At 37.1% G+C, this 15,912-nt stretch overlaps 1 protein-coding gene across 1 annotated transcript in view; it reads left to right on the top strand.

Moving 5' to 3' along the window:
• The window catches only part of CFAP47 (cilia and flagella associated protein 47), a 431,188-nt gene that overhangs the window by 254,947 nt on the left and 160,329 nt on the right, over positions 1 to 15,912 (top strand). Inside the window, exons 46-49 of the mRNA XM_023740562.1 lie at positions 5,689 to 5,885; positions 6,819 to 6,962; positions 7,787 to 7,960; positions 14,726 to 14,837. Of these exons, the coding sequence (XP_023596330.1) occupies positions 5,689 to 5,885; positions 6,819 to 6,962; positions 7,787 to 7,960; positions 14,726 to 14,837 (627 nt within the window). The remainder of the gene's footprint in view (positions 1 to 5,688; positions 5,886 to 6,818; positions 6,963 to 7,786; positions 7,961 to 14,725; positions 14,838 to 15,912) is intronic.

The following is a 15,912-nucleotide window of genomic DNA, read 5'->3' as shown; positions in this document are numbered from 1 at the left end:
GAAGCAGACTGCCACATCTTTCTCCCATGGAGTGGCTAGTGGGTTCGAGCTGCCGACCTTTCAGTTAGCAGCTGAGCGCTTAACCACTGCACCAGCAGGGCTCCTTATATATTCTTTACTCTTATATACTTAACATAAGATATTTGCAGTTCCATAAATGGCTTATTTTGCCTTTTATTGTTTTATATCTATGGACACAGAGCCTGCAATAAAAAAATTGTGAGCTTTAAAAAAGTTTCTTCGTCTTTCTGTTAGGTCTTCAATAGTGCACATATGCTCTGCAATATTACGTTTAGAAAGGCATTTAATCAGAAATTGTATAAGCCTTTTCCCCTAGTTTAAGTCCTGGAGAACATGCTGTTCATTGGCTTCCTAACAACTCATTCAAACTAAGTTGCACTCTTAGTAAATCAGTCTGCAATAACTTAAAAATCAACTATGTTCAGAACAGATTTTATTTTTAATACAAGACAATTAGAGAAACTTTATGATGTTCAGAATTGAAAATGCAAAACAAAAAGTTAGTTTCCTGTCAGCAATTCCTGGCTTCCCTTCCCCATGGAGGGGTTAATTAGAAAGTGAAATTTTACTTCACTTCTTTTTGTTTGAAAGCTTTGTCTTCTTAAACAATTTTGTATTAAACAAAGACAACTTCCTAGTTAAAATTCTGGCAAGCTAGGGTTCTTGATAAATCCTCTCTTAATTTTTCATTAAATGATCAATGAAGACATGCAGAAATTCAAAAAGTTATCAGCAACGGAAATGAAAGATAACAGCCAGCCATTTACATGAACCCTAGGAGGAATTCCCGTTGATTACTGAAGTGTCTAGATTGAAAACCACAATCAGTAGTTTATGCTGGCACTTGCCCAAACAAATATCACTTAGGTTAAAAAAAAAAAAAAGGAAACAGTTATTTGCCCTATACCTAGAAATGTGCTGTCTGCACCCACCAGAAAACCAGAAAGCTGCCTCCCCATCGCATACTACCTGGCACATAATAGGTGTTGAAAAATATTTTTCAAATGAGTGAATGTATGGGAAATTATTTCTAAGGTGGCCAGCATCCTGTTTCTCTTGTCACCCTTGCACTCTATTAACTCTTCTCTGTTTGCACCCATCCTGAGGAAAAAAACCCTCTGGACTTAAAATGACTATAACTATAGGAAGAAATATCCAGGAACATCATTCTATCGATAGTGTAGAATCTCGTATATAGATCTGGTGGTGGTGACAGAGATGGGAAAACTTAGAGGGAGTTATGCATGTTATTGGTAGAATAAGAGTTTACTCATTAACAAGAACAGATTTTCTAGAATGCAATTTTTTCCCTAGATTATTGAATGCAAGAAAATATCCTCCCTACATCTAACAGATGAATAATCGTTTGATAAAGGAAATTGACCTAAGGGCTTTGAATTAAGTTGCCTCCATATTTAGATCTAAGCGATCACTGCAAAGTGAAAGGGCAATTGGAACCTGTATATTTGACTACCCGGCAAAGAAAAATCTCTCCTATTTCTAGGAGCAGTTAGGAAAAGAGAAAAAATATTTTTAAAAAAATGCTAGAAGACAATGAAGTGGCATCTAAAGAGCCTTGGAAGAAACAGACCATGGCTCAAAAATTATATTTATACATAGCACAGTAGAAAGGATATTTTTGAAAATGCAAGGGAACAAAAAACATACCTTCCATGCAGTCTTTCCCAACTCATTAGTCAAAGTCATATTCAAAAATTTAAGAGACTGTTTTAACAAGGAGGTCTTATACAACTATTTTTATTTCAACATTGTTCAGCCAGAATATATTAACTCAATGTCTATGCTATGGCAGACAATATATTAGGGGACAGTGGTAAACAAGTCAGAATTTCAGGCTTTAAGAAACTTCTAGGCCAGTGGGGGAGAAAGACAATCAGATAAATACAATGCACTTGTTGTTAGTATCCCTCCAGTTGGCTCCAGCTCATAGCGACCCTATGTATAACAGAAAAATACGTTGCCTGGTCCTGCACCATCTTCATGATCATTGAGTGCACTGTTTCAGCCACCATGTCAATTCAGCTCATGGTTTCCCTCGTTTTTGCTGACCTTTTTAGCAAACGTGTTGTCCTTTTCTAGTGATAGGTCTTTCCTGATGACGTGTCCAAAGTAAGCAAGCCGAAGTCTCACCATCCTTGCTTCTAAGGAGCATTCTGGTTATATTTTTTCTAAGACCTATGTGTTCACTCTTCTGGTGGTCCAGGGTATATTCAGTATTCTTCTCCAGCGCCACAATCTGAATGCATCAATTCTTCCTCTGTCTCCCTTTTTCATTGTCCAGCTTTCACATACATATGAGGTGACTGAAAAGACGGTGGCTTGGGTCAGGCCTACCTTAGTCATCAAAGTGGTATCTTTGCTTTTTAACACTTGAAAGAGGTCTTTGGCAGACTTTCCAAATGCAGTACGTTGTTTGATTTCTTGACTCCTGCTTCCATGAACATTGATTGTTGATCCAAGTAGATAAAATACACAGTGTTAAATATTTTTAGGGACTTAAGCCCAGGGATCTATGGAAGTACATGACTTACTGTGGTCTGAGTGCTTTGTGGAGGAATTTGTTATTGTTCTGGAAGGTTTGGATGCATGTTATTGTTGTTAAGTGTCGTAGAGTTGGTTCCAACTCATAGCGACCCTGTGTACAACAGAAGGAAACACTGCCTGGTCCTGCGCCATCCTCACAACTGTTGCTGTCTTTGAGCCAATTGTTGCAGCTACTGTATCAATCCATCTTGTTAAGAGTCTTCCTCTTTTTCATTGACCGTTTACTTTACCAAGCATGATGCCTTCTCCAGGAACTGCTCCCTCCTGATAACATGTCCAAATGAAATGAAGTCTCGTCATCCTCGCTTCTAAGGAGCATTCTGGCTGTACTTCTTCCAAGACAGATTTGTTCGTTCCTTTGGCAGTCCATGGTATATTCAATAATTCTTCACCAATGCCATAATTCGAAGGCATTAATTCTTCTTCGATCTTCCTTATTCATTGTCCAGCTTTCACATGCATATGAGTTGATGAAAAAATGCAAATAGAAAAAAAGAGGAATTACTAATAGAAAAGAAGAATCAAAATTATTTTTTATAATTTTTTGATTAAATATCTAGAAAATTCAAGAAAAAAAACACATTTCATAAAATAGCTGGATTTAAGATCATTATTTAAAAGTCCTTCAAACTAATAAAAGATGCTTTGAAATATAAGAGAAAAAATATCTAATTTTTAATAGCAGTGTATGTAATACACATTGCTACAATTAGTTTTTTTATTATGTGCACTTGACTTTGTAGCTTATTTATTATTTCAGAAGAATCACTTTGTCAAGTGAAAGAAATGCTGTTGCATTTTGTTTGAAATTAGTTTCTGGAGAATCACTATCCTTTTATTTTTTATAGGAAATTACAAAGAAAGATAAAAGAAACACCATATATTTCGAACAGAATTAACAAATGTTAAGATTTTTTAATTCTTCCCCTTTAAATATATAAAAGTTTATGTACTCTGTGTTCCCATCTGCAAGCCCATTTCCTACCACTTCTTGGCTTCCCAGAGACAAAACACTCATGTGTATAGTGTGATTTTCCAGCCCACGTTTCTACATGATGATATATTATCTATCTATAAACCATATATAACCATGATGTGCTTTTTAAATGTTTGGGTCTGCTTCTGGGCTCTTTATTCAGTTGCAATAATCTTCCTGCCTCTAACAACATACTATTTTAATTACTACAGTTTAATAACCTAAAAAAACTCATTGCCATTGAGTTGATTCCAACTCATAGCGATTCTATAGGACAGAGTAGAACTACCCCATAGTGTTTCCAAGGAGTAGCTGGCGGATTCAAACAGCCGACTTTTTGGTTGGCAGCCAAACACTTAACCACTGCACCACCAGGGCTCCATAGGAAGTAGCAAAATCTGGTAAGGAAAGCCATCCTTTGTTCTTTTTTTAATCAGAATTGCTTTAGTTGTTCTACACCATTTGTTCTTCTACAGACATTTATAATCAGTTTGATTGTAAAATTAAAAAAAAATAGCAACAAATCTGGCTGTGATTTGTACTGAGAGATTTTAACTTGTGAAGAATTTATATTATTTCAATATCTAAGTCTTTCTATTCATGAATATGGTAAAAGTTTTTGTGTCACTGGATATGTTCTAGGTATTTCAATAGCTTTTCATATTTTCTGCATAAATAGATACATAAATAAGGTAGGCTTATTACTAGGTTATCTTACAGAATTTTAAATATTTTAATATAAATTATATTCTACCATTACATGTTATTTTAATGTTGCTAACATATAGAAGGAGCCCTGGTGGTGCAGTGGTTCAGAGCTTGGCTGCTAACCAAAAGCTCTGCAGTTCAAATCCACCAGCTGCTGCTTGGAAACCCTATGGGGCAGCTCTGCTCTGTCCTGTAGGGTCACTATGAGTCAGAATCCACTCTGCGACAATGGGTTTGGTTTGGTTTTGGTTTTAACATACAGAAAATTCGTTAATTTTACATTAGTAATATTTCTGCAGTGCTGCTAAAGGCTCTTATAAAGTCTAATGAATTCTTTGTATAGTCAAAGATACATTGTATGTAGTCTATTATTTTGTCTTCAAACAATGACTTTTTTCACTTTCTTTATAATTCTTATACCTTTTAATTATATTTCTTATTTTACTGTATTACCTAAGACATTTTGTGCAGTGTTGAATAGGAGTGGTATCAGAATAAGAAAATGGTGACCTTCAGAGAAAAAATGGTGTTATTTGAAAGGAAAGGACTAGCACAGATAACCAAAATAGCAGATAGCCAGTCCAGCATAAAAATGATACTAGCTATTAGCTTAAAGTAAATGTAATAACGAGGTGATATGAGAAGAATTAGTTGGGCATGCCTCTTTCTGCTTCTCTTATTTATTAACCATGAATAAAATTATTTCTTTCTGGTGGGCAAGTTACAAATTATTTTAATTGATACGGAGACAAAACCAAAACCAAACTCGTTGCTGTCGAGTCGATTTCAATTCATAGCGACCCTGTAGGACAGAGTAGAACTGCCCCATAGGGTTTCTAAGGAGCAGCTGGTGGATTCGAACTGCTGACATTTTGGTTAGCAGCCAACCTTTTAACCACTATGCCACCAGGGCTCTGATCTGGAGAAAGCCCACCCCTAAGTCATAGGAAAGTGGCAGTCAGTAATGCTTACCAAGTATTTCATATATCCCCCCATTTCTCAGCCCCCTTTTGGTTAGGTAGAGCCATGTAGCTGTTTCTGGCCAATTAAATGCAATATGTTTCACCTTTGGGCCAAGCCTTTGAGCAACCTTCCAGCCATACCTGCTTCCCTGATTTCTCAACCAAGACATGTTCCTGATGATGCGACTTCAAGATAGCAGCATTTTTCACATCCTGGGTCCCGGAGTAACTTTATGGAGGAGATAATTGTCTGACCTATGGAGGATAAGTACTGTGATTGATAAATAAACTTGTGTATTAATAAGCAATGGAAATTTGGGGATGGTGTGTTACATCAGTATAAACTAGTCTATTCTAACTAATACAATAACATTAAATAGTGTTTTACCAAAACGAATTTTAGATTTTTATGACGTTAAAAAGCAATTAAACTTTTTTTTTTTTTAATTTTGATAGCTCCAGATGGATATGTTCCATTTCCTTTACGATTTGTTCCTCTCAGTCCTGGACGATACCCTTGTAAAATTTTGTTGACATCAAAGTATGATGTCCGTGTCTATTGCATCGAAGGTGTGGTGAATGAAGAACACGCAGAAGCCAAATTAGAGTTTTCCACACCAGCATTTGAAGCTGTTACCCAGAGTATTCCAATAGTAAGTGAACATTTTTTATTTTTGGTGCATTCTCTTCATTCCCACTACCAATGTCTCAGTTAAAGTTCTCCAAATTTCTCATCTTGAACTAGCACAGATTTCTAATTGTATTATCTGCCACCAATTGTTTCTCTCAATTGATATCAGAATTTTCTTCCTGAATATAAATGATGTCATGTTATTCACCTGATTAATCACTTCTGCTGGATCTCGTTGCTTAAAACATTAACTCCAGCTTCCTTTATGCATCATCAATTTCCTAGTAAAAAGCCATGTCCTTCTGGCCCCACCAAGCAGAGTTACAGATTCTTAGATCATTTTGCTCCACAGTTGTTCTGACCTTATCACTTGATGAAGAGGGGATCACAGGCACTGAGAACAATGACTGGCTGTAGTTTGGCTACCAGTTAGTCAAACTGACAATACAGCATAGAAAAAGCTAACATAATTGTAAGGAACTTTGGATGTTTTAGAGTGAGAAACTGTTTGTTCTTATTTGTTTGTTTATTAAGGATATGACAAAGTCAACCAAAAGCACAGAAAGTTGTTCTGATGAGATATAGTACCTTTGTTATCTGAACTGTCTACACAAGCAGAACACCTTCTGTTACCTCTGATTAGGAGTAGAATGAGTACTCCAAGGCCATTTTGTCATTTTAACAGTAATTAGTAAGCCAAACAAAGCGACATTCCCCTAGATATTAAATAATACATGCATGGGCCTATTAGGCAGTGCTCCTATATGACATTGAAAGGACATGCAGTCATCCTTTTTCCTTATGTTCAGGTTGTCGATAGTCTTTAACAAATATAACTTTCAAATGATGATTCTTAAGAAGTAAAATAATGTGTAATTTTGTTAAAACTAGCAAGAAGTAATATGTAATTCACTTTCTATATGATACTCTTCTACTATCTTTTTTCATGCTTTAGAGTAATAAAACAAAGAATGAATGGAAATGTCAAGTTACTATAGAAGGAAAATGGTTTTATGGACCTTCCGTTTTATATATCGCGCCAGGAGAAACTGTGCAATATCCTCTCACATTCAAACCTATTTTGGAGTGTGAGATTATGGTATGAACTCATTGATATTTTTACCATTGTTAATATGTTAATAATGCAATGTATGATATTAACCTATGTATAATTGATGATAAAACATTTTTTGCAATAAAGTTATATTTTCCACAAATTTAAAAATTAAGAATTTGCTTGAAATTCAATAAATGTTTTAACTTAAGGGGTAAATATTCTGAAACTTGAAATGCCACTGGCTGTCAGTACTTAATATCCAGCTTATTTTTACACAACATGCAAAACAAAGTAGAATCATTGCTCCTTTTGTTCTAGTCATTGAAGAACGTGGTATATCGGCAAATATTTTCTTGCAAGACATATTTCTTTGTCAAAGAAGTAAGCACACATATAATTGCTATGTATGGCAATAAGGAGCCCTGGTGGTGCAGTAAGGTTAAAGCGCTCAGCTGCTAACCAAAAGGTTGGCGATTTGCACCCACCAGTGAGTACGTGGGAGAAAGATGTGACAGTCTGCTACCATAAAGATTACAGCCTTGGAAACCCTATGGGCAGTTCTACTCTGTCTTATAGGGTCGCTGTGAGTCGGAATCGACTCGAAGGCAGTGGGTTTGGTTTTTTGGTTATGTATGAGAATGCCTATGTAAACTCTATAATTTAGATAAAGAAAAAAAGTCTTTTCATCAGAAGTTTTCTTTATTAACTTAGTAAAAGCATTTATACATGAATTGGAAAAGTTAAGGGCTAACACCTCCTTGCAAGCTCATTTTATTAACCAGACTCAAGATTAATAGGATAGGAGAGGTTGTTTGACATCCAGCTAAAGACTTCTATAGAGCTGAAATGTGGCTACTTTTTCACAGGGCAAACTTATTCTACAAAATGAAGCAAATGGTATGGAGCACATCTTTGACTTAAAAGGCATTGGAAGACAACCTCTGGCCTTGGAACACATCGTTGTAAACTGCCGAGTGGGAGACATGGTTAATAGGCCCATAATGGTGCCCAATTATACAAAGACTATCAGAACATATAAGGTAAGTTTTTGTTTTGTTTTAGCGTCAAAGTGTTTTCAGAAGGAGTATATCGAATTATATGAAATTCTGAAGACATCTAATTTTACTTAATTAGGGGAAGCAATGTCACATAAGGTGATGTCTGTAATTCTGTTGATTAGTTTTACCTGAATAGGGTCCGTGCCCTGGAGCAGTCGAGCCAATGAAACATACTCCAAGTCAGAAAGAGTGAGAAAGTTTTATTTTAGGAGGTGTACACCACTGGGGATCAGACAGCAACGCAGGCTGTCTCTGTGGAGTCCCAAAAGGCATTTTTACACTAGAATTTATATGTGATCTTTACAAAGGTAAAAAGTGTTGTTACACACTGTAAGGTAATTACAAGAGACTATCATACTAACGAGATACCTGCCAGACATTTCCATATCTGACATCTGGGCTCTAATCTTCCTGTGATGGGTCCTAAGCCACAGGTGGCCAGACAGAGCAAAACCAAGTCATTAACAAAGGTATGCGAAAAGGAGAAGGCAAAGGAAAAAAAAAGACAAAAAAAAAACTTAGAGGTTCATCATGGCGTTAGTTATGTCAAGCTCTCAGTCGCCCATTTTGAAAAGGAGAAACTATGCTGGGGAGTATTAGGATTACAGTTGGTCCAACAGCTATTATATTTCATTTCAATTATAAAATTGAGTTAGTACCAACCAAGTTCCATATCTAAGTACTCAAACACATTAAAATCCACACATAAAACACGTATCTAAAACACATTAAAATCCACTTGTTTGAGTCATGTGTATTTTCATTTGAAAACTTTTACATAATTATAAAAGGCTTTTTCAAGAAATTTAGAAACAGCTTTAAATATTTTAATGTGAAATCTTTTGGCACAACAAAATTTCAAAAGCCTATACGATCATTTACCAGTGTGAATAATAGTAGGAATATGAAGAAATGCATACTTACTTGCACCTTTATCTTTATTAAGTTTTGTACTTGACAATTCTCACCTTTTGTTTAAGCAAATCCTGGCTTTTTTTTTTTTTAACTCTCCACCTCCATCTGTATCTAAAATTGTTGTGTGCCCAATAGGTTCCTTGAACAAAGCTTAACATCTACCCTTCATAGGTGCCTGAATTCAGTTTTTAGAAGGGACTGCAGAAATTTGGAAGCTCACTGGATTTACCCTCTGTTTTCTTTCTTTCTTTTTTTTGTAATCTTGAGAAATATGTGCCATAATTTTCTTTTTTCCTTACAAGATTGCAAATGGAATGAATATTCCAAAGACAAATCGCATCTTGTCACTCCCCTGCTAAAACAGTTCAAAGTCATCTCTTTACCTTCAGAATCAAGTCCACACCCACTGAAGTAGTTTACAATAGCTTGTTCTTGCTTATCTCTTCTGCTTCATCTCTTGACACACCTGGGTCCAGCAACACTTAGGCCTTTGTATAGAGTATTTACTTTTCCTGCTGCCTGGACTTCTCTGCCCCAAGCCCCGGCTTTCTATCTCTCTGAGTCTGTCTAACTCCTATTCATCTTTTAGGGCAAGGTTTGATGCTAGTTTCTCCAAGAATACTTCCCTGTTGCCCTGAACCTGGATTAGATGTTTTCATGTGCTTCCACAGCATTTTTTAAAACCTGTCCAACCATTGTACCTACCACATATCACATTGCTATTGCCTGTTTATTATCTCCCTACAAGATTATAAACTGTGAGAACAGGAATATACCTCTCTTATCCACTTTTTTATACCTAGCATAAATCATAGTATGGGACACATAATGGTTTTTCAAGGAAAATTTGTTTAATAAAAAGATAAAAGCATAATGGGTGGTGTTTTAAAAGAAAGAAAGGTTAGAGAAAAAAAGTCTTGACTGCTTGGATGTGCCATAAATAAGGAGAAAGTAAATCTTTACCACTCCCTTTCATCTTCCAGAATTTACTGGTGAGCAAGGAACAAACTTGTCTTATGAGTTCGATGCAAACTGGCTAAAGTAAAATCCGTAACTTCATAAAAAAACAAAATCAAACCAGTTGCTGTTGAGTCAGTTCTGACTCATGGCAACCCCATGTCTGTCAGAGGAGAACTGTGCTCCATAGAGTTTTCAAGGCTGTGACCTTTTGGAAGTAGATCACAGGGCCTTTCTTCCCAAGTGCATCTGGGTGGGTTCGAATTGCCAACCTTTCAGTTAATAGTTGAACACTTAACCATTTGCACCACAGAGGAACTCTTAATTTCATAGCACTGATTATTTCATTTTATTGCCAATGACAAAGATGATTCCTATGGTTTTTTGTTATTTTACTCTTCAGGAATAAATGTATTTTTTGAATGTAGATCTTTAAAAAAGAATAATTATATATTCTAATTATATTTATCCAATTTAATGAAGAAGTGGAATTCTTCTTCATTGTTAATAACAATATCATTAATCTTCATTAGATTATTTCCCTTAACCTATGTTGTTGTTAGGTGCCGTGAAGTTGGTTTAGACTCATAACGACCCTGTGTATAACGGAACGAAACACTGCACCATCCTCACAATCGTTGTTAGGCTTGAGCCCATTGTTGCACCCACTGTGTCAGTCCATCTCATTGAGGACCTTCCTCTTTTGCACTGACCCTCTACTTAACCAAGCATGATGTACTTCTCCAGGGACTGGTCCCTCCTGATAACAGTCCAAAGTATGTGAGACGTAGTATCGCAATCCTTGCTTCTAAGGAGCATTCTGGTTGTACTTTTTCCAAGACAGGCCTGTTCGTTCTTTTGGCAGTCTATGGTATATTCAATATTCTTTGCCAGCACCACAATTCAAAGGCGTCAGTTCTTCTGTGGTCTTCCTTATTAATTGTCCAGCTTTCGCATGTATATGAGGTTATTGAAAACACCTTGGGTCAGGTGCACCTTAGTCCTCAAAGTGATGTCTTTGCTTTTTAACACTTTAAAGAGGTCTTTTGCAGCAGATTTGCCCAATGCAATGTGTCGTTTGATTTCTTAACTGCTGCTTCCATGGGTTTTGATTGTGGAAGTAAAATGAAATCTTAACCTATAAATATTCACAATTTTTCCATCACAAAAGAAAACTTTTCTCTGACTATACTCTCTTCAACTATTAATCTCTTTAATTCCTATGATTGCTAAACTTCTTGAAAGAGCAATATTCACATGGTCACTTATCTTATGGTGGTGCATTTTTAGCTCCCCTACTCTGTTGAAGAATCCCTGGTGGTGCAGTGGTTAAGAACTCGGCTGCTAACCAAAAGATCAGCAGTTCAAATCCACCAGCAACTCATTGGAAACCTTATGGGGCAGTTCTACTCTGCCCTGTAGGGTTGCTATGAGTCAGAATCAACTCGACGGCAACGGGTTTGATTTTGGTTTTGGACTCTGTTGAAACTGCTGCGTCAAAGATCGCCATGACTTTTTAGTCAAGAAATATCCATTCTTTCCCCAAGTTATCTGTCTCACAACTCCTCTATGTCACTGTTGACCTGCTGTCTTAACATTTTTCACTCTTCAGTATATTACATTCTATAGTCCCTGTCTCCCTATCATTTCTTAACCATTCCTTCTCTGCTACTTTTCTTTCTCTAGCCATCTGATATCTTTTCAAGTTGCCACATTTAAAAGCATTCTTATGTCTGTACATTATCCCACTTGGCAGTTTCCTGGCTTCAAAGTATCATCTAGGCTCAAATCCCAAATCCATACTTTTACTCAAAATGTATCTATAAGCTCCAGCCCCTCATTTTCAACTGCTTGTTATACATTTCCATTTTGATATTCTGCTACCAACTCAAGCTCAGTATAGTCTCAGATATTTTCCTTTTTCCGTTATTCATTGCTGCCAAGTATCCACTTTCATATTTTGTATTTTTTTTAACAGCCTGTTTACATAGATTTTGACTAACCATTACAAGAATCATTTGAAATAGGAGGTTAGGACTTCCTTAATATGAAAGATGAAATAAAAAATCAGAAAGCATAATGGAGACATGTAAAATGCTATGGGATTTTATCACAGCAACAAAGTAGTAGAAAATGTTGTTGTGTTATTTTGTGCCATTGAGTTGATTCTGACTCAGAGTGACCTGTAGTTAAGCACTTGGCTGCTAATCTAAAGGGTGGCTTTTCAAACCCTCCAGACGTTCTGCAGAAGAAAAGACCTGGAGATCTGCTCGCATAAGGATTACAGCCTAGGTATCCCTATGGGGCAGTTCTACTCTGTCCTAGAGGGTTGGTAGGAGCTGGAATCGACTTGAGGGTACACAACAACAGCAGAAACAATGTCATTATTTGATTTGTATCAGAGCTTGTTATTGTCGTGAGTTGCCATGGAATCGATTCAGACTCATGGCAGTGGTACCCACCCATTGCTGTTGAGTTGATTCCAACTCATAGGGACCTTATAGGACAGAGTAGAACTGCCCTATAGGGTTTCCAAGGCTGTAATATTTATGGAAGCTGACTGCAATGTCTTTGTCCCATGAAGCAGCTGGTGGGTTCCAACTGCCAACCTTTTGATTAGCAGCCAAGTGCTTAACCACTGAGCCACCCGGGCTCCATTTTATGGCAATGGTAAAAAGCACTATGTTCAGGGTATTTGTAAAAAAACATTAAGCAGGAATTGTTTAACATCACAGTTGCCTGAGGCTGCACAAACAGTTGGGGCCAATAAGAGTTTTGCCAAAAACTTGAAAGAAAGATCTGGGGAATGAGGTGTCCTTAGGGGGCTTTGAAAAGCTCTGACATATCCTTGGGTGTCAAGCATGCTGCATGCATGTGCAGAGTTGTGGCATACATGTGTAGGGTTGTGTACATTCCCAGGAAACATCCTTAGTCAGTAGGGAAATGCAAACCCAAACCATAATGAGATGCCACTTCACACCCACTAAAACAAAAAAAAAACAAACAAACCCATTGCCAGCAAGTTGACTGCGACTCATAGCAACCCTGTAGGACAGGGTAGAACTGCCCCATAGGGTTTCCAAGGAGTGGCCGGTGGATTCGAACTGTCAACCTTTTGTTTAACAGCCAAGCCCTTAACCACTGCGCCATCAGGGCATCTCATACCCACTAAGATGGCTAAAATAAAAAAGACAGGAAATAAAATATTTGGGGGAAGATATATAGTTTTTGGTTTATGGAGTAATAGAAACCCTCATACATTGCTGGCATGGAATAAAAACGGTGTAGACATTTTCAAAAACATTATGGCAGTTCCTCAAAAGGTTAAACATCAAGTTACCACATGACCCAGTGATTTCACTCCTAAGTATGCCCAAGAGAAACAAAAACCTATGTCTACATAAAACCTTGTACATGAATTTTCATAGCAGCCTTATTCATAAGAGTCAAAAGTGGAAACAACCCAAATATCCATCACTTATGAATGGATACACAAAATGTGGGATATCATACAATAGAATATTATTTAACAATAAAGAGGAATGATGTATTGATACATAATACAACATGGATGAGCCTTGAACACATTATGCTAAGTGAAAGAAGTTAGCCACAGAAGGTCCACTTACTGTATGAGTTCATTTCTAGGAAATGTCCATAATAGGCCAATGTATAGAGTCATAGATTATTGTTTGCCTGGAGGGAAGAGAAAGATGTAACCACCTAGTAAGCAGAAAACTATATTTAACCAGTGCTGGTGGCACAGTGATTAAGTGTTTGGCTGCTAACCGAAAGGTTAACTGTTAGAATCCACCATCCGCTCCTTGGAAATCCTACGGGGCAGTTCTACTCCATCGTATAGGGTCGCTATGAGTCGGAATTGACTCTATGGCAACAGGTTTGGTTTTTTGGTTTTGTAGTCAAACAGAGAGAGCCCTGGTGGGTGGTGGTTAAGAGCTCTGCTGCTAACCAAAAGGTCGGCAGTTCGAATCCACCAAACTGTCCTATAGGGTTGCTATGAGTCGGAACCGACTGGAAGGCAACGAGTTTGTTTTTTTTTTTCCTGTGTGTGTGTGTGTGGTCACATGGACTTATGTTGACCCCATGTGTTACAGAGTAGAACTGAGCTCCATAAGGTTTTCTTGGCTGTAATCTTTGCAGAAGCAGATTGCCAGGCCTTTTTTCCTCAGTGCCGCTGGATGGGTTTGAACCGTCAACCTTTAGGTTAGTTGTTGCTGTGTGCCGTCAAGTCAATTCTGACTCATAGTGACCCTATAGGACAGAGTAGAACTGCCCCGTAGGGTTTCTTAGGCAGTAATCTTTACGAGAGCGGGTCGTGATGTCTTTTCTCCCACTGAGTGGCTAGTGGGTTTGAACTGCAGACCTTTAGTTTAGCAGCCAAGTGCTTAACCAATGGGCCAAGTACAAACCATATCGCCATAAGTGGAAATCACCTCGATAGCAATTTTTTTTTTTTGGTGGTCAAATGCTGCTTATATGTTTTTTATATGCTATTTTAATACTCATGTAGACATTTATTGAAATGGTTCATTTCTTTTATAAATCAAATTGTTATATATAATATTGTACATTGCCTATAAAGTTTTTTTCAGATTTTCTAAGCATCAGAGATCTTGCTACAAGTAGAAATATTAAATAAACATTGATTATTTTTGTAAGAATCGTTTCTATTTTTTCATAGGTCTCCACTCAGATTGTTTTCCTACCGTATGTAGCATTTTTCTGGGCTTTCTATTCATCTAAAAGTGAATCGTTTTAATGAAAGTATTTAAATTTCAGATTTTAATGTAATTTGGCTAATTTATGTAAATGTTGACATTATATAATTCTTGTTATTGAATTATCTTTTTTTAGGTAACTTCAGATCTTCCAATAGTGTGGGGATGTCCAGACATGACCATAGAACCTGATAATGTAGCTCCATATGTTGTCCACGTATCTCCTTGGAAACGTGGTGTATTCAAAGGTACACAGCCGTTAATAAAGTATTATTATTAACTACCACACTAGGGCTGAAATATGATGAGAAGAAATATAAATGTGATTTACATTTTCCTTTTCTTATCAATGACTCAGAAGAAAGTTCCGTTTGGCTTTCGGCCGTTAGTTTCCTTTGAATAATCAGAACTTTGAGGCATCCATTTTATGTCTAGTGCTGTACTCTCTTGACCATTTATTCAAATTTATTTTGGGGGTAAATTCCTAGAAGTGGAAATATTTAATTAAGAGTATTTATATTTAAAATTGTGATACTTTCAAATAGTTTTACCAGTTTATGATCCCAATAGCATTGTATGAGAATAGCTGTTTAAAGAAATGGATGTTATTAAAAAGCATTTATTTATTTATTTTATTGTGCTTTAGGTGAAAGTTTACAGTGCAAATTAGTTTCTCATTCAAAAAATTTATACACAAATTGTTTTGTGACCTTGGTTGCAATCCCTGCAATGTGTCAGCACTCTCCCCCTTTCCCTTTCCACCCTGGGCTCTCCGTGTCCATTTATCCAGTTTTCCTGTCCGTTCCTACCTTCTTGTCTTTGCTTTTGGGCAGGTGTTGCCCATTTGGTCTCATATGCTTGACTGAACTAAGAAGTACTTTCCTCACATGTGTTGTTGTTTGTTTTATAGGCCTGTGTAATCTTTGGCTGAAAGGTGGACTTTAGGGGTGGCTACAGTTCTGAGTTAACAGGGTGTCTGGGGGCCATAGTCTCGGGTTCCTCCAGTCACCATCAGACCAGTAAGTCTGGTCTTTTTTGGTGAATTTGAATTTTTTTTGCATTTTTCTGCCCCTCTGCCCAGGACCCTCTATTATGCTCGCCATCAGAGTGGTTGGTGGTGGTAGCTGGGCACCTTCTAGTTCTTCTGGGCTCTGGTTGGTGGAGGCTGTGGTTCATGTGGTCCGTTAGTCCATTGGACTAATATCTTCCTGTGTCTTTGATTTTCTTCATTCTCCTTTGCTACGAAAGTGCTGGATCCAATAAGTGTATCTTAGACGGCCACTCACAAGCTTTTAAGACCCCAGATGCTACTTACCAAAGTAG

This window comes from Trichechus manatus, unplaced genomic scaffold, assembly GCF_000243295.1.
Source record: "Trichechus manatus latirostris isolate Lorelei unplaced genomic scaffold, TriManLat1.0 scaffold00159, whole genome shotgun sequence".
NCBI lineage: Eukaryota > Metazoa > Chordata > Mammalia > Sirenia > Trichechidae > Trichechus > Trichechus manatus.
This window is presented reverse-complemented; position numbering and strand designations above follow the sequence as displayed.